General features: G+C 46.1%; 1 protein-coding gene across 5 annotated transcripts in view; it reads right to left on the bottom strand.

Annotated features, from left to right (window-relative positions):
• Positions 1-12,829, bottom strand: part of asmtl (acetylserotonin O-methyltransferase-like) — a 61,058-nt gene that overhangs the window by 38,944 nt on the left and 9,285 nt on the right. For all 5 annotated transcript variants that reach the window (XM_078222483.1, XM_078222484.1, XM_078222487.1 and 2 more), the window contains exons 3-5: positions 8,636-8,767; positions 5,357-5,404; positions 881-945 (exon numbers count right to left, since the gene is read on the bottom strand). In XM_078222483.1, the coding sequence (XP_078078609.1) occupies positions 881-945; positions 5,357-5,404; positions 8,636-8,767 (245 nt within the window). The remainder of the gene's footprint in view (positions 1-880; positions 946-5,356; positions 5,405-8,635; positions 8,768-12,829) is intronic.

Genomic DNA, 12,829 nt, shown 5'->3' on the forward strand with positions numbered 1-12,829 from the left:
CGGGGGGGGGGGGGGGGCATAAACACGCCAGGAAGCCCAGCTTCATGGCGATCAAGCACTGTTGTTAAAGGGCGCCTCAATCTCAAAGTGAAAGTGAGAACTCCCTGCCCCTCCACCCCAGACATTGAGGTCTCTCCGCCCCCCCCCCCCCCCCCCCACTCCCAATGAAGGCATGTTTCCCCAACCTCCTCCCCAACACAGATTACCGGCATCGGGGCCATCCCGAGTGGTTCCCCCTTCATGCTCTACCCCTTCATGACCTCCTCAGACCCACATCAGGCTCCACCCCCTTGGCACTGCCCCAGCACTTTGGCAATGCCCATCTGGCACTACCAGGATTCCAGGTGGCACTGTCAGATGGGCATTGTCCAGCCATGTCCCTGACTACCCAGGGGCTTCCAACGCCCCCTGGCGAGGCCATCATACCTGGTCTCCATTTGTGGAGACGAGTAGTGATTCTCACCAGGCTCCTGCTGTGCCCGAGGGTTGATGAATCCCGGGAGCTGGGAGAACCCGGCTTGGAACAGACCAAGAATGTTTGAATGCTTATTATGTCCGGGCACGGTGGCTGGGGGAATCCCAATGGGGGTTTGCACCGGCTCTGAGCGCGCTAAACACCAGAGACAGACCTTCGGAGCATCCCTTCATTGGCAGTCATGCCTAAGCTGCCCGGGTTCTGGCATTCTCCACCCAAAGCTTGGCACCTCACTTCATCGAATGGCCTATTTGACCTTGTTTTTCAGTACCCACCTCCCCAATTTCACCTCCTTTGTCTTGCTATCAATTCATATCCATTAAGTCTCTGTGAGGTACTTGTTAAGTCTCTACATCACAGATATTTATCTAACACTGCCAGATACACTAAAGAAATAGTACAAACCTTGACAGCATAGCGTGTGCAGCTTGTTTATCTGCAGGCTTCTCGAGAATGTCACCATCAATAGACTGAAAAGGGGGAAAAAATTATAAACACATCTAATAAAGTGAAAATTAGTCTCCATGGAAGACTTCATATCACTCAATCAAAAGTTTATTGCAGTGTTAATGTAAGCCTTACTTGTGACTAATAAATAAACTTCAACTTTCGGTTATTTATTAGTCACAAGTCAGGCTTACATTAACATTGCAATGAAGGTATTGTGAAAATTCCCCAGTCGCCACACTCCGGCGCCTGTTCGGGTCAATGCACCCTAACCAGCATGTCTTTCAGACTGTGGGAGGAAACCGGAGCACCCGGAGGAAACCCACGCAGACACGGGAAGAACGTGCAGACTCCGCACAGACAGTGGCCCAAACCGGGAATCGAACCCGGGTCCCTGGCGCCGTGAGGCAGCAGTGCTAACCACTGTGTCACCGTGCCGCCCAAATCCTCGACAACTTTACGAGAACTATTTGTACAATAACTAAGAGCACTAAAACTTCGGGCTGGGTTGTGGAAAAGGGAGTGGGGGGCAGCAGTGCGTGGGAAGATTGAACAGTCCAAATGCTACCCAATGACCCCCTGTTTACAAGTGCATATATCTGTGTATAATAGTCAAGGACAGCCTGAATTGCTCAACATGAGATTAGGTAGCTTGCTGATACTCAAAAATTAGAATCAATATTCTGATGAGTCAAGCTACTCATTTTCAAATCATTACACCATTAAAAAAAAATCAGGATTCAGCAAGTTTCAGGCAAAACAACTTTTCAAGACAGAAAATGATTATGATGCATATGCGGGCAATATTTTAGTTGAATAAAAATAATTCTTGTAGAATCATAACGTGCAGAATGAGGCCGTTCGGCCCATCAAGTCTGCACCGACCACAATCCCACCCAGGCCCTATCCCCATAACCCCATGCATTTACCCTAGCTAGTCTCCCTGACTCTAAGGGGCAATTTAGCGTGGCCAATCCACCTTACTGTACATCTCTGGACTGTGGGAGGAAACCGGAGCAACCGAAGGAAACCCACGCAGATACGGGGAGAACGTGCAGACTCCACGCAGACAGTGACCCAAGCCGGGAATCAAACCCGGGTCCCTGGCACTGTGAGGCAGGGACACCCAATGGTGTTCAACGTGGGGCATGAACCCACGACCCTGAGATTAAGCGTCACATGATCTATCGACTGAGCTAGCTGGGCTTGTATCATGACTCAAAAATAAAAAAAATGTTTTTTTTATATTGATATGACAAAATCTTAAGTCAAAATTTACAGCTGTTTCCAAAATAAAAGCTTGCAAGGTGGAAAACACTGTTTACTATCTCTACAGCTATGTAGGGCTGTAGAGCTTTGGAGATTTAGTTTGGGGCAAGAGAATCCAAAATCACTCTGGCCTGCACTCTTACAGATAACCCCATTATTTGCAACTTCTCAAATATTTATCCACCTTTCCTCCAGTCAGTCTAGAGATTATCTACAAAACCAGCTCGCTTATCATTTGCTTCTAAAGAAGAGTTTATACTCGACTCTTGTGTACCAACACCAAACTTTGCTATCTGTATCCTAGAATGTATTAAGTTTCTATAACCCCTGTCCTCGTTGACAAATATTGCCTCACATCCCCCATTTCAGAATTTTCATCTTCACGTTTAAATCCATTCACAGCCTCACCCCTTCCCATCTTTCCTCCCAACACTGACCTTTTGAGCATCTCACCATTGGCACCCCATGCCTTAAGCTGCCCATGCTCTGGCATTGCCCGCACCTCACCTTGTCCCTTACTAATCCACTAATTGACCAGGTTTTCCCTTCTACAATTTCACCTCCTTTGGTTTTCTGTCAATTCATGTCCGACTAAGACTCCGTGAAGAAGAGTATACGCTGGAAACATTACCCTTTGACAATGTAAATGAAGCTGCCGTGAACTTTCCATTTTGATTTCAGCTTTCCAGTTTTGGCTTTCTCATTCTTTATACTTGGCTTAGTTTCAATGCTGCCTGCTGAACAGTAATCAATCAGGAGATAGTTTCAGTAAGTAGTCTCACAACACCAGGTTAAAGTCCAACAGGTTTATTTGGTAGCACGAGCTTTCGGAGCGTTGCCCCTTCATCAGATGAGTCTTCTTACACAAACTCAATTACAAGATAATGGTATAAATGCGAATCTTAACAGGTAATCAAGTCTTTACAGGTGCAGACAATGTGAGTGGAGAGAGAGTTAAGCACAGGTTAAAGAGGTGTAAATTGTCTCCAGCCCCAGGAAAGTTCGTGCTACCAAATAAACCTGTTGGACTTTAACCTAGTGTTTTGAGACCACTTACTGTGTCTACCCCAGTCCAACGCTGGCAACTCCACACCAGGGAGATAGTTTGCAACACTTGCTGTTTGTTATTCCTTTTAAAAAAATTAAACTTGCACTGTGACTGCAGACCGCTTGGCAGCCCATGCCTTAAGCTGCCCATGCTCTGGCATTGCCCGCAGACTTGCACTGTGACTGCAGACCGCTGTCACATTAGCACTTTCCCTTTGAGCTGGTTCATTTGCTTCAGCTGTCACGTTTTTAAAATATTTATTCTGAAAGATTAATATTTTTGAGAATTCAACCCAACTTACTTTACATTTTCTGAAAAATGTGAAGAACCACAAGTTAAAACTCAAAACACAATCAAATGAAAGTTCAGGGCACCAGTCTAGAATTGCAAAATACAAAGATCAGAATAACAGAGAGGGAGCATATTCAGAAAGAAGAGGAAAAAAAACAATCAAGATCCAAAATCTTTGAGGAACAGGTTGCTGGAGTATCATGTGCAGTTCTGGTTGCCACATTATAGGAAGGACATGAACACTCTGGGGGAGGTGCAGAGGAGATTCACCAGGATGCTGCCTGGGATGGAACATTTAAGCAATGAAGAGAGATTGGGTAGGCTTGGGTTGTTTTCTCTGGAGCAGAGAAGACTGAGGGGTAACTTGATTGAGGTGTTCAAGATTATGAAGATGAAAATTCTGAAATGGGGGATGTGAGGCAATATTTGTCAACGAGGACAGGGGTTATAGAAACTTAATACATTCTCGGATACAGATAGCAAAGTTTGGTGTTGGTACACAAGAGTCGAGTGTAAACTCTTCTTTAGAAGCAAATGATAAGCGAGCTGGTTTTGTAGATAATCTCTAGACTGACTGGAGGAAAGGTGGATAAATATTTGAGAAGTTGCAAATAATGGGGTTATCTGTAAGAGTGCAGGCCATGGATAAGGAGCAGCTGTTCCCCTTATTTGAAGGGTCAGTTACAAGGGCACACAAGTTAAAATTAGGGGGGGATTTGAGGGAAAACCTTTTTACCCAGAGGGTGGTGACGGTCTGGAATGCGCTGCCTGGGAGGGTGGTGGAGGCGGGATGCCTCACATCCTTTAAAAAGTACCTGGATGAGTACTTGGCACATCATAACATTCAAGGCTATGGGCCAAGTGCTGGCAAGTGGGATTAGGTGGGCAGGGCAGGGCACTTCATGCAGACTCGATGGGCTGAAGGGCCTCTTCTGCACTGTAGTATTCTGTGATTCCTATTTGCAGGAATGAAGTCTCACCATTTGAACTGTTCCCTTTTTAGGATAGACAGTTTGAGAGGCATTGAAGGAACGTGAATCTCGTCATTTAGAGGATTCCTACTTACCACAGCGAGTTTAATTAATTTTAGTAATACAAATGCAGCAATTCCTTGAAACTAATAGGGAGCGGTGCTGGTGATTGTTTTTAATGCATTTTTTAAAAATTTGATTTATTATTGTCACATGTATTAGTAGACAGTGAAAAGTATTGTTACATAAGAACATAAGAAATAGGAGCAGGAGTAGGCCATCTAGCCCCTCGAGCCTGCCCCGCCATTCAATAAGATCATGGCTGATCTGACGTGGATCAGTACCACTTACCCGCCTGATCCCCATAACCCTTAATTCCCTTACCGATCAGGAATCCATCCATCCGCGCTTTAAACATATTCAGCGAGGTAGCCTCCACCACCTCAGTGGGCAGAGAATTCCAGAGATTCACCACCCTCTGGGAGAAGAAGTTCCTCCTCAACTCTGTCTTAAACCGACCCCCCTTTATTTTGAGGCTGTGTCCTCTAGTTTTAACTTCCTTACTAAGTGGAAAGAATCTCTCCGCCTCCACCCTATCCAGCCCCCGCATTATCTTATAAGTCTCCATAAGATCCCCCCTCATCCTTCTAAACTCCAACGAGTTTCTTGATGAGTACTTGGCACTATACAGACAAAGCATACTGTACATAGAGAAGGAAAGGAGAGAGGGCAGAATGTAGTGTTACAGTCATAACTAGGGTCAGGGCAGACCTCCAATAACTTTAAAATTCAATGCAAGAATGAAGCTGACACATCAGGAGATTTTTCTGCAAGTTCCACATTATTTGTGCTCACCACAATAGTGTCTGCTCCAATGACGACATCTGGAGTCTTGAAGTGTTTCTGTTGGAGAAAGAAAGTTCAGAATCTTTTATTGCTTTTTTTCACCCCCAAGTAGGATATCAAGGTTAAACTACACTTTCTAACTTTTGTAAATAAATAGTACTTGACAAAAAAAAACTATGCCAACTGTTTTTTCATTGCAGTATTTAAAGGTAACAAGAGCTGTTGAATAAAGCTATGAATTTATACTGGAGGTTTTTTGTGCTGGCGAGACATGTTACGTTTTGCCTCTTCGTTACTGTTCAGTGATAGATGTTAGGAATGGGTTAACAGACCTTCCAATTAAGTCCCAATTTGATGTCAATTGTTCAATAGAAATCACTGGTGTATAAAGCGGCTACAGGTGGCACTGGGTGTTGTGAGGAGAATTGTATGTGGAATTAGATCAAAGAAATAAAGGTAGTTTATGAAGAAGTGGAACTCATGTCTCCTTTAGTGCAGCAAAGGTTTACCAGGCTGTTCTGGGGATGGCGGGACTGATGTATGAGGAGAGATTGACTAGGTTAGGATTGTTTTTGCTGGAGTTCAGAGGAATGAGGGGGGGGGAATCGCATAGAGACTTATAAAATTCTAACAGGACTAGACAGGGTAGATGCAGGGAGGAGGGTGGCATGGTGGCAGAGTGGTTAGCACTGCTGCCTCACAACACCAGGGACCCAGGTTCAAGTCCAGCCTCGGGTCACCGTCTGTGTGAAGTTTGCACATTCTTCCTGTGTCTGCATGGGTTTCCACTGGGTGCTCCGGTTTGCTCCCATAGTCCAAAGATGTGTGGGTTGGGTTGGTTAACCATGCTAAATTGACCCTATTGTCAGGGGATTAGCAGGGTAAATATGTGGGGTTATGGGAATAGGGCCTGGGTGGGATTGTGGTTGGTGCATACTTGATGGGCTGAATGGCCTCCTTCTGCACTGTAGGGATTCTATGATATTCTTGATGGTGGGGGAGTCCAGAACACAGTCTGAGGATTCAGGGTAGACCATTTAGAATGGAGGTGAGGAGACATTTCTTCACCCAAAAGAGTGGTGAACCTGTGGAATTCATTACCACAGGAAGTCGTTGATGTCAAAACATTGAATGTATTCAAGAGGCGGGTGAAGGGGATCAAAGGTTATGGGGGAAAAAGCAGGATTAGGCTATTAAGTTGGATGATCAGCCATGATCGTAATGAATGGTGGAGCAGGCTCGAAGGGCCAAATGACCTTAGAAGGGCCAAATGGCCTTCTCCTGCTCCTATCTTCTGTGTTCTATGTTCTATCTTCTATGTTTACTGAACAGCAACCTAGAGGCTCAAACAATAGAGTTCTAAGCAGATTTGTTTTTAACCATAGAATTACTACAGTGCAGAAGGAGGCCATTCAGTCCATCAAATCTGCACTGACTCTCCGAAAGAGCATCTTACCCAGGCCTACTCCCCACACTATCCCCATAACCGTGTTATCCCCATGTCTAATCCGCCTAACCTGCACATCTTTGGACTGTGGGAGGAAAGAAGAGCACCTGGAGGAAACCCACGCAGACACGGGGAGAACGTGCAGACTCTGCACAGACAGTTCCCCCAAGGTCAGAATCTAAAAGCAGATGCCAACTGTAACCTAACCAGCACATTTTGAGGGAGTTTTACTGAATAGAGCCAACGATGACACTCTATCCCAATCTTTTTACAAGAGTGCATTACACACACGAGAATTAGCTAAGTGAAAACAAAAAAATTGGAAGTTACAGGCAGCAAAAAAATGCTTCAATCGATTCATCTTGTAGTTATTAGTTTCAGTTTCCTGATGCTTATACTCTGCTGATTGTGGCTCTCGACTGTTTCGAATTGTACAATTCGGTGAAGCTACTTTAAGGGATGGTGTTCATGCTTGCTGTTTATAGATTGTTCAGGACACATCTAATGTGTGGCAAACACAATATAACAAAGCCCAGTTATATAAATATAGACTATTTTGTAATTTATCATAAGTAAGTAAAGTTTATTTATTCATCACAAGTAGGCTTACATTAACACTGCAATGAAGTTACTGTGACAATCCCCTAGTCGCCACACTCCAGCACCTGTTTGGGTACACTGAGGGAGAATTTAGCATGGCCAATGCACCTAACCTGCACGTCTTTCGGACTGTGGGAGGAAACCGGAGCACCTGGAGGAAACCCACACAAACACGGGGAGAACATGCAGACTCCCCACAGACAGTAACCCAAGCCAGGAATCGAACCCAGGTCCCTAGCACTAAGGCAGCTGTGCTAACCACTGAACGACAGACCAGTGTAACTCTTTATCTTACAGTATTCACTCAATCAGGCAACAAAATAAAATCTATACATTTATTTCATTTGGATACAAAATATGTATAACTAATAATAATGAATTAATGCATTACTTATCATTGTTTTTTGTGACCTTATGCTTGTTTTTCTTTAGCTCTGTAACTTGGCATTTTTGAATAGCAGAGTATTCTACTCCTGTTCCTATTTTTTATGTTTCTATGTGACACAGAAGGAGGTTATTCCGTGCATGTCTGTGTGGGTTTCTGAGAGATTTCCTCTGCTAGCCCCATTCCCCTAACTTTCCCGATGTAATTATGTAAATATTTTCTCTTCGGTGAATGATCCAATACCTTCTGGAAGCCATGATTGAGTCTGCATCCTCCACACTCTCAGGCAGTGCATTCCAGATCCTAACCACTCGCCACATGCAATCATTTCTCCTCATGTCTGTGTTGTTCCTTTTACCATTCACTTATAAAACAGTGACCTCTGGTTCTCAACCCTTCCGCCAATGGGAACACTTTCTCCCTATTCACTCTGACCAGACCCCTCATGATTTTGAGCACCTCTATCAAATCTCTTCTCAATCAATCATCTTTCCTCTAAAGAGAACTATCACAGCCTCGCCAATTTGTCCTCGTAACTGAAGTCTTTCAGCTCAGAACCATTCTCTGAAATCAATGCCCTCACATCCTTCTTAAAATGTGACGCCCAGATTTGGACAAACACTCTGAACCAGTGTTTAACAACAGCTTTGTCTGAAATTTCTCCCTCTTCTAAGTTGGTAGATGTGCTAAAACATTTATTTCAAAGCATTCTATGTTCTATGTTCATTCGGATGTTCATTTCCCAATGAAAAAAAATTCAGGGCCCCATTGCAAACAAAAACAATTACACTGGTCACTCAATGTAGTAGAAACAGGACTTTTCGATACATAACTTAATCGGATTTCTATTACATACCAGGTGCATCCTCTTTACCACTTCGAGGGCTTTTTCCTTTGCCGTCTCCATTGCATAATCAAACGGCATCTTAAAAGAAGACTTGTCAAGTGTCTCCCTAAACCAAGATGGCACCACTTCAAACCTAAGACCCTGCAAGATGAGGAAAGAACATAGGTTACAGGACTCTGGGAAAAACAACCATAACATAAATATCACCAGGCTAAACAGGTTAAATTACCAAGGCTGGTTACATATTAGCAATCCCTCCAGTACAGAAGATGAATGAGTGATCGAACTGAACTGTGGAGGATGGCCACAGGGTCAAATAGGATGCCTAGAAAGATGTAATCTCCTCTGGTGTAGGTACCCAGAACACAGGGACACAACCTTAAAATCAGAGCTAGGGCACTCAGGGGTGATGTTCTTCCTCATAAAGCCTGGTGGAGATCTCTCCCCAAATTGCAGTTGAGGGCAGATTAAGTGAGTTAAACTTAGACTTAGACTTAATTAAACTTAGAAACTGAGCATTTTGTTAGGTGAGGAAACCAATGGTTCGGGATCAAAGGTGGGTAAAGGAAGCTCAGGTACAGATCAGCAATGATTTAATTGAATAGCGGAACGGGTTGGAGGGACAGACGAGCCTATCTTTGCTGATGCGCTCCTAATTGTTATTCACCCTCTAACTGCCATGAACCAATTACCACAGTCATCATTGCTGAGGCAATTTGGTTTGAATGCTGAAGGCACCCAAGATTTGATCTGATTTATTATTGTCACATGTATTTGTATACAGTGAAAAGTGTTGTTTCCTGCGCACTATACAGACAAAAGCATACAATTCATAGAGGAGAGGAGAGAGGGCAAAGTGTAGTGTTACAGTCATAGTTAGGGTGTAGAGAAAGATCAGCTTAGTGCGAGATTGATCCATTCAAAAACTATAACTATAGGGTTCATAACTATAGGGTTCATGGTGGGAGATATAGGAAGGATATCAGAGGTAGGTTCTTTACGCAGAGAGTAGTTGGGGTGTGGAATGGACTGCCTGCAGTGATAGTGGAGTCAGACACTTTAGGAACATTTAAGCGGTTATTGGATAGGCACATGGAGCACTCCAGGATGATAGGGAGTGGGATAGCTTGATCTTGGTTTCAGATAAAGCTCGGCACAACATCGTGGGCCGAAGGGCCTGTTCTGTGCTGTACTGTTCTAAATATCTGACACCAGCAGGGAAGAAGCTGTTCTTGAGTCGGTCGGTAAGTGACCTCAGACTTTTTCCCGACGAAAGAAGGTGGAAGAGAGTATGTCCGGGGTGCATGGGGTCCTTAATTATGCTGGCTGCTTTTCCGAGATAGCGGGAAGTGTAGACAGAGTCAATAGGTGGGAGATCTTGGGCTTGATCCAGTGCTTGATCTTAGCCAAGAAGCCGAGAAGTGACTGCTAATGTGATTGTCGCTGGCACTTATTGCCCTTGAGCTGAGTGGCTTGCTCGGCCATTTCAGGGGGCAGATAAGAGTCAACCAGTCTTGTGGATTTCTTTGCCTGAAGGACATGAGTGAAAAGATGGGTTTTTAACAACAATCCAGTAGTTTCATGATCATTATCAATGAGAATGGCATTTTATTCCAGATTTATTAATCAAATTTAAATTACCCCAGATGCCGTAGTGGGACTTGTATCCATATCCCTGGAGTATTAGTCCAGGGTTCTGAATTACGAGACCAGTAACTTTACCATTATGCTACTGACCCCCTTCTAATGATTGTCCTCCCATGAGGTACAGAATGAGAGGATTCTGATGCAGCAATGAAGTAAAATAGCAATGTAGGAACGCAGCGCGATGAACTGTCAGACAAGTTTAATTACATTTAAATTGAGAGGCAATCTCTGATATTTGAGCAGGTTAGTTGCTCGGTTTTTTCCGAATGTCACTCTATGCAAATGTGAACTTAGCCATCCCAAGGAAAAAGGAGACAGGCTCTATCGCATGATTGTACCCGATACACAAAACTATTCCAGGAACTGCCTAACTGATGGGTATATTCCTGACACTTCCTCTCCATGCCAGAGACGTTCCCCAAATGTTTCGTTGTGGGTAGACAGAGAGTAAGGGGATAGTCAGAGGGTCGGGGGGGACGGGGTCAGGATCAGGAGGATAGTCTGAGAGTTGGGGGAGTCAGAAGGGTAGTCAAAGGGAGGAGGGGTGTCAGGAGGGTATTCAGAGGGAGGGAGGGAGGGTAGGAGGACAGTCAGAGGGTTGGGGAGTCGGGGGGGGGGGGGGGGGGGGGGGGGGTCAGGAGGGTGTGGTGTGAGAGTGGTGTTAGTTGGGGAGAGGAAGTAATATAGTTACCCAGAAGTTAGAACGGGGCGGCATGGTGGCACACTGGTTAGCACTGCTGCCTCACAGCGCCAGGGACCTGGGTTCGATTCCCGGCTTGGGTCACTGTCTGTGTGGAGTTTGCACGTTCTCCCCGTGTCTGCGTGGGTTTCCTCCAGGTACTCCGGTTTCCTCCCACAGTCTGAAAGATGCGCTGGTTAGGCGCATTGACCCGAACAGGCGCCAGAGTGTGGCGACTCGGGGAATTTCACAGGAAATTCATTGCAGTGCTAATGTGAGCCTTACTTGTGACTAATAAATAATCTTTAACTTTGACTTCAGTGATTTTAATTCTTCTAACTTTTCCTGGGTAAATTTTCTGCGGAAGGAGTCTCCGGTTTAAATCAGGGTTTCTGATGGTTCCCAGTTCGGGGTAATTGTCCATGAGAAGACCTGCCACTCCGGTTATCTCAGAAGCTGCTCAGCAGTGTGGCTGAGCAGCGGGTTGGCTATTTTACTTGAAACCAGAATGAAGAGCGTGCCCCAAGGCTGAATTACCGTCTCACCGTCTCCCTCTCCCGTCCCGATTCAGGTTTGTTGTAATCGAAAGAGCAGTGTCTTTCTCACACCACTAGAGGGAGAGCAGCGACTGTCGAGGCTCTGATAAAAGGTCATTGAACTGGAACGGTGAACTCCGTTCCCATGCTGTCCGCAGGTGGGGACATCTGGAGGGGGGGTTGCCCCAGCGCATCGGCCGGGTACGACCACCCAGAGATCGGCCGTTCGGAGCCCAAGTCTGGCATGAAGCACTCCTTGCCACAGCAACATTTTGCTCAGTGTAGTCGTACAATATGGAGTAATTGCCCTGACAATCAGGACCCTGTAACCTAACCTGTAACCTATCAAGGTTATGAAAACAGAAAGCGCTGGAAATGTTCAGCAGATCAAGTGGAAGACCGAGGAGAGATAGCGGGGGTGATTCTCCCATCCCATTGTGCTAATTGTTTAATGTAGCGGGCCGGGAGAATCGTGTGTCGGCTGATTTGAGGGATTCCCGCGAGTGTTCGCACCACACCTGCGTCTCCCAGGCCCGGATTTCCAGCAGCATCTGCGCGGAAATTGGCTGAGAGGCAGGACTAGCATTTAACTGTGTATTTTACATACTATTTAAATAAGCCTGGGACTGAATTCTCCAGACCCGCTTTAGCATCTTCCACCCCGCCAGAATGTTTCACTCCAGCGGGGTTTACAGAAGCTCCCCACTTTCGCGGAGCTAGCAACCTGACCCCGCTGAAGTGAACGGGGGCGCGGGGGGGAGGGGGGTGGGAGGGGGTGCAATCGGGGCCCCCCCTCCCAGGGGGTCGGGCCAGCAGGGGCATGGTGCCCCCTGGGCATGGGCACCCTGGCAGTGCCAGCCTGTGCCCCCGACACTGCCCAAGGAGCAAAGTGCCCATACCCCGGGGGGCACATTGACACTGCCCACAGGGCATGGGACAGTGCCAAGGGATGGGGCCTAGGGGCAATCGGTGGGGGTGGGGGGTCCCGCTGCCACTCTGCATTGGGATCAGGTCGGGGATGGACAGAGGCCAGCAATCAGGGCAGGCCGGGGGTGTTGGTCAGCCGGGGGCGGGGTCTGCCGGAGAGGGGAGTGGTCTGGTATCCCCCACATGCACAGAGGCCCGCTGATTTCAGCCTCTCCAGTGTGAATAGGCCCCGCTCCCTGAAATCTAATGAGATTCACGCTGGTGGCCTCTGCAGTGCACAGAGTGTGGGAGATTCTAGTGTGAACTCCCACTGAAAAAAAAACAGCGTGAATTACTCCAGTTTTCCCACGAATTCAACACGTAGAATTTTTTTGGGAGAATCCCCGTCTCCGTTCCAGTTCAATGACCTTTTAT

This window comes from Mustelus asterias, chromosome 10 (assembly GCF_964213995.1).
Source record: "Mustelus asterias chromosome 10, sMusAst1.hap1.1, whole genome shotgun sequence".
NCBI lineage: Eukaryota > Metazoa > Chordata > Chondrichthyes > Carcharhiniformes > Triakidae > Mustelus > Mustelus asterias.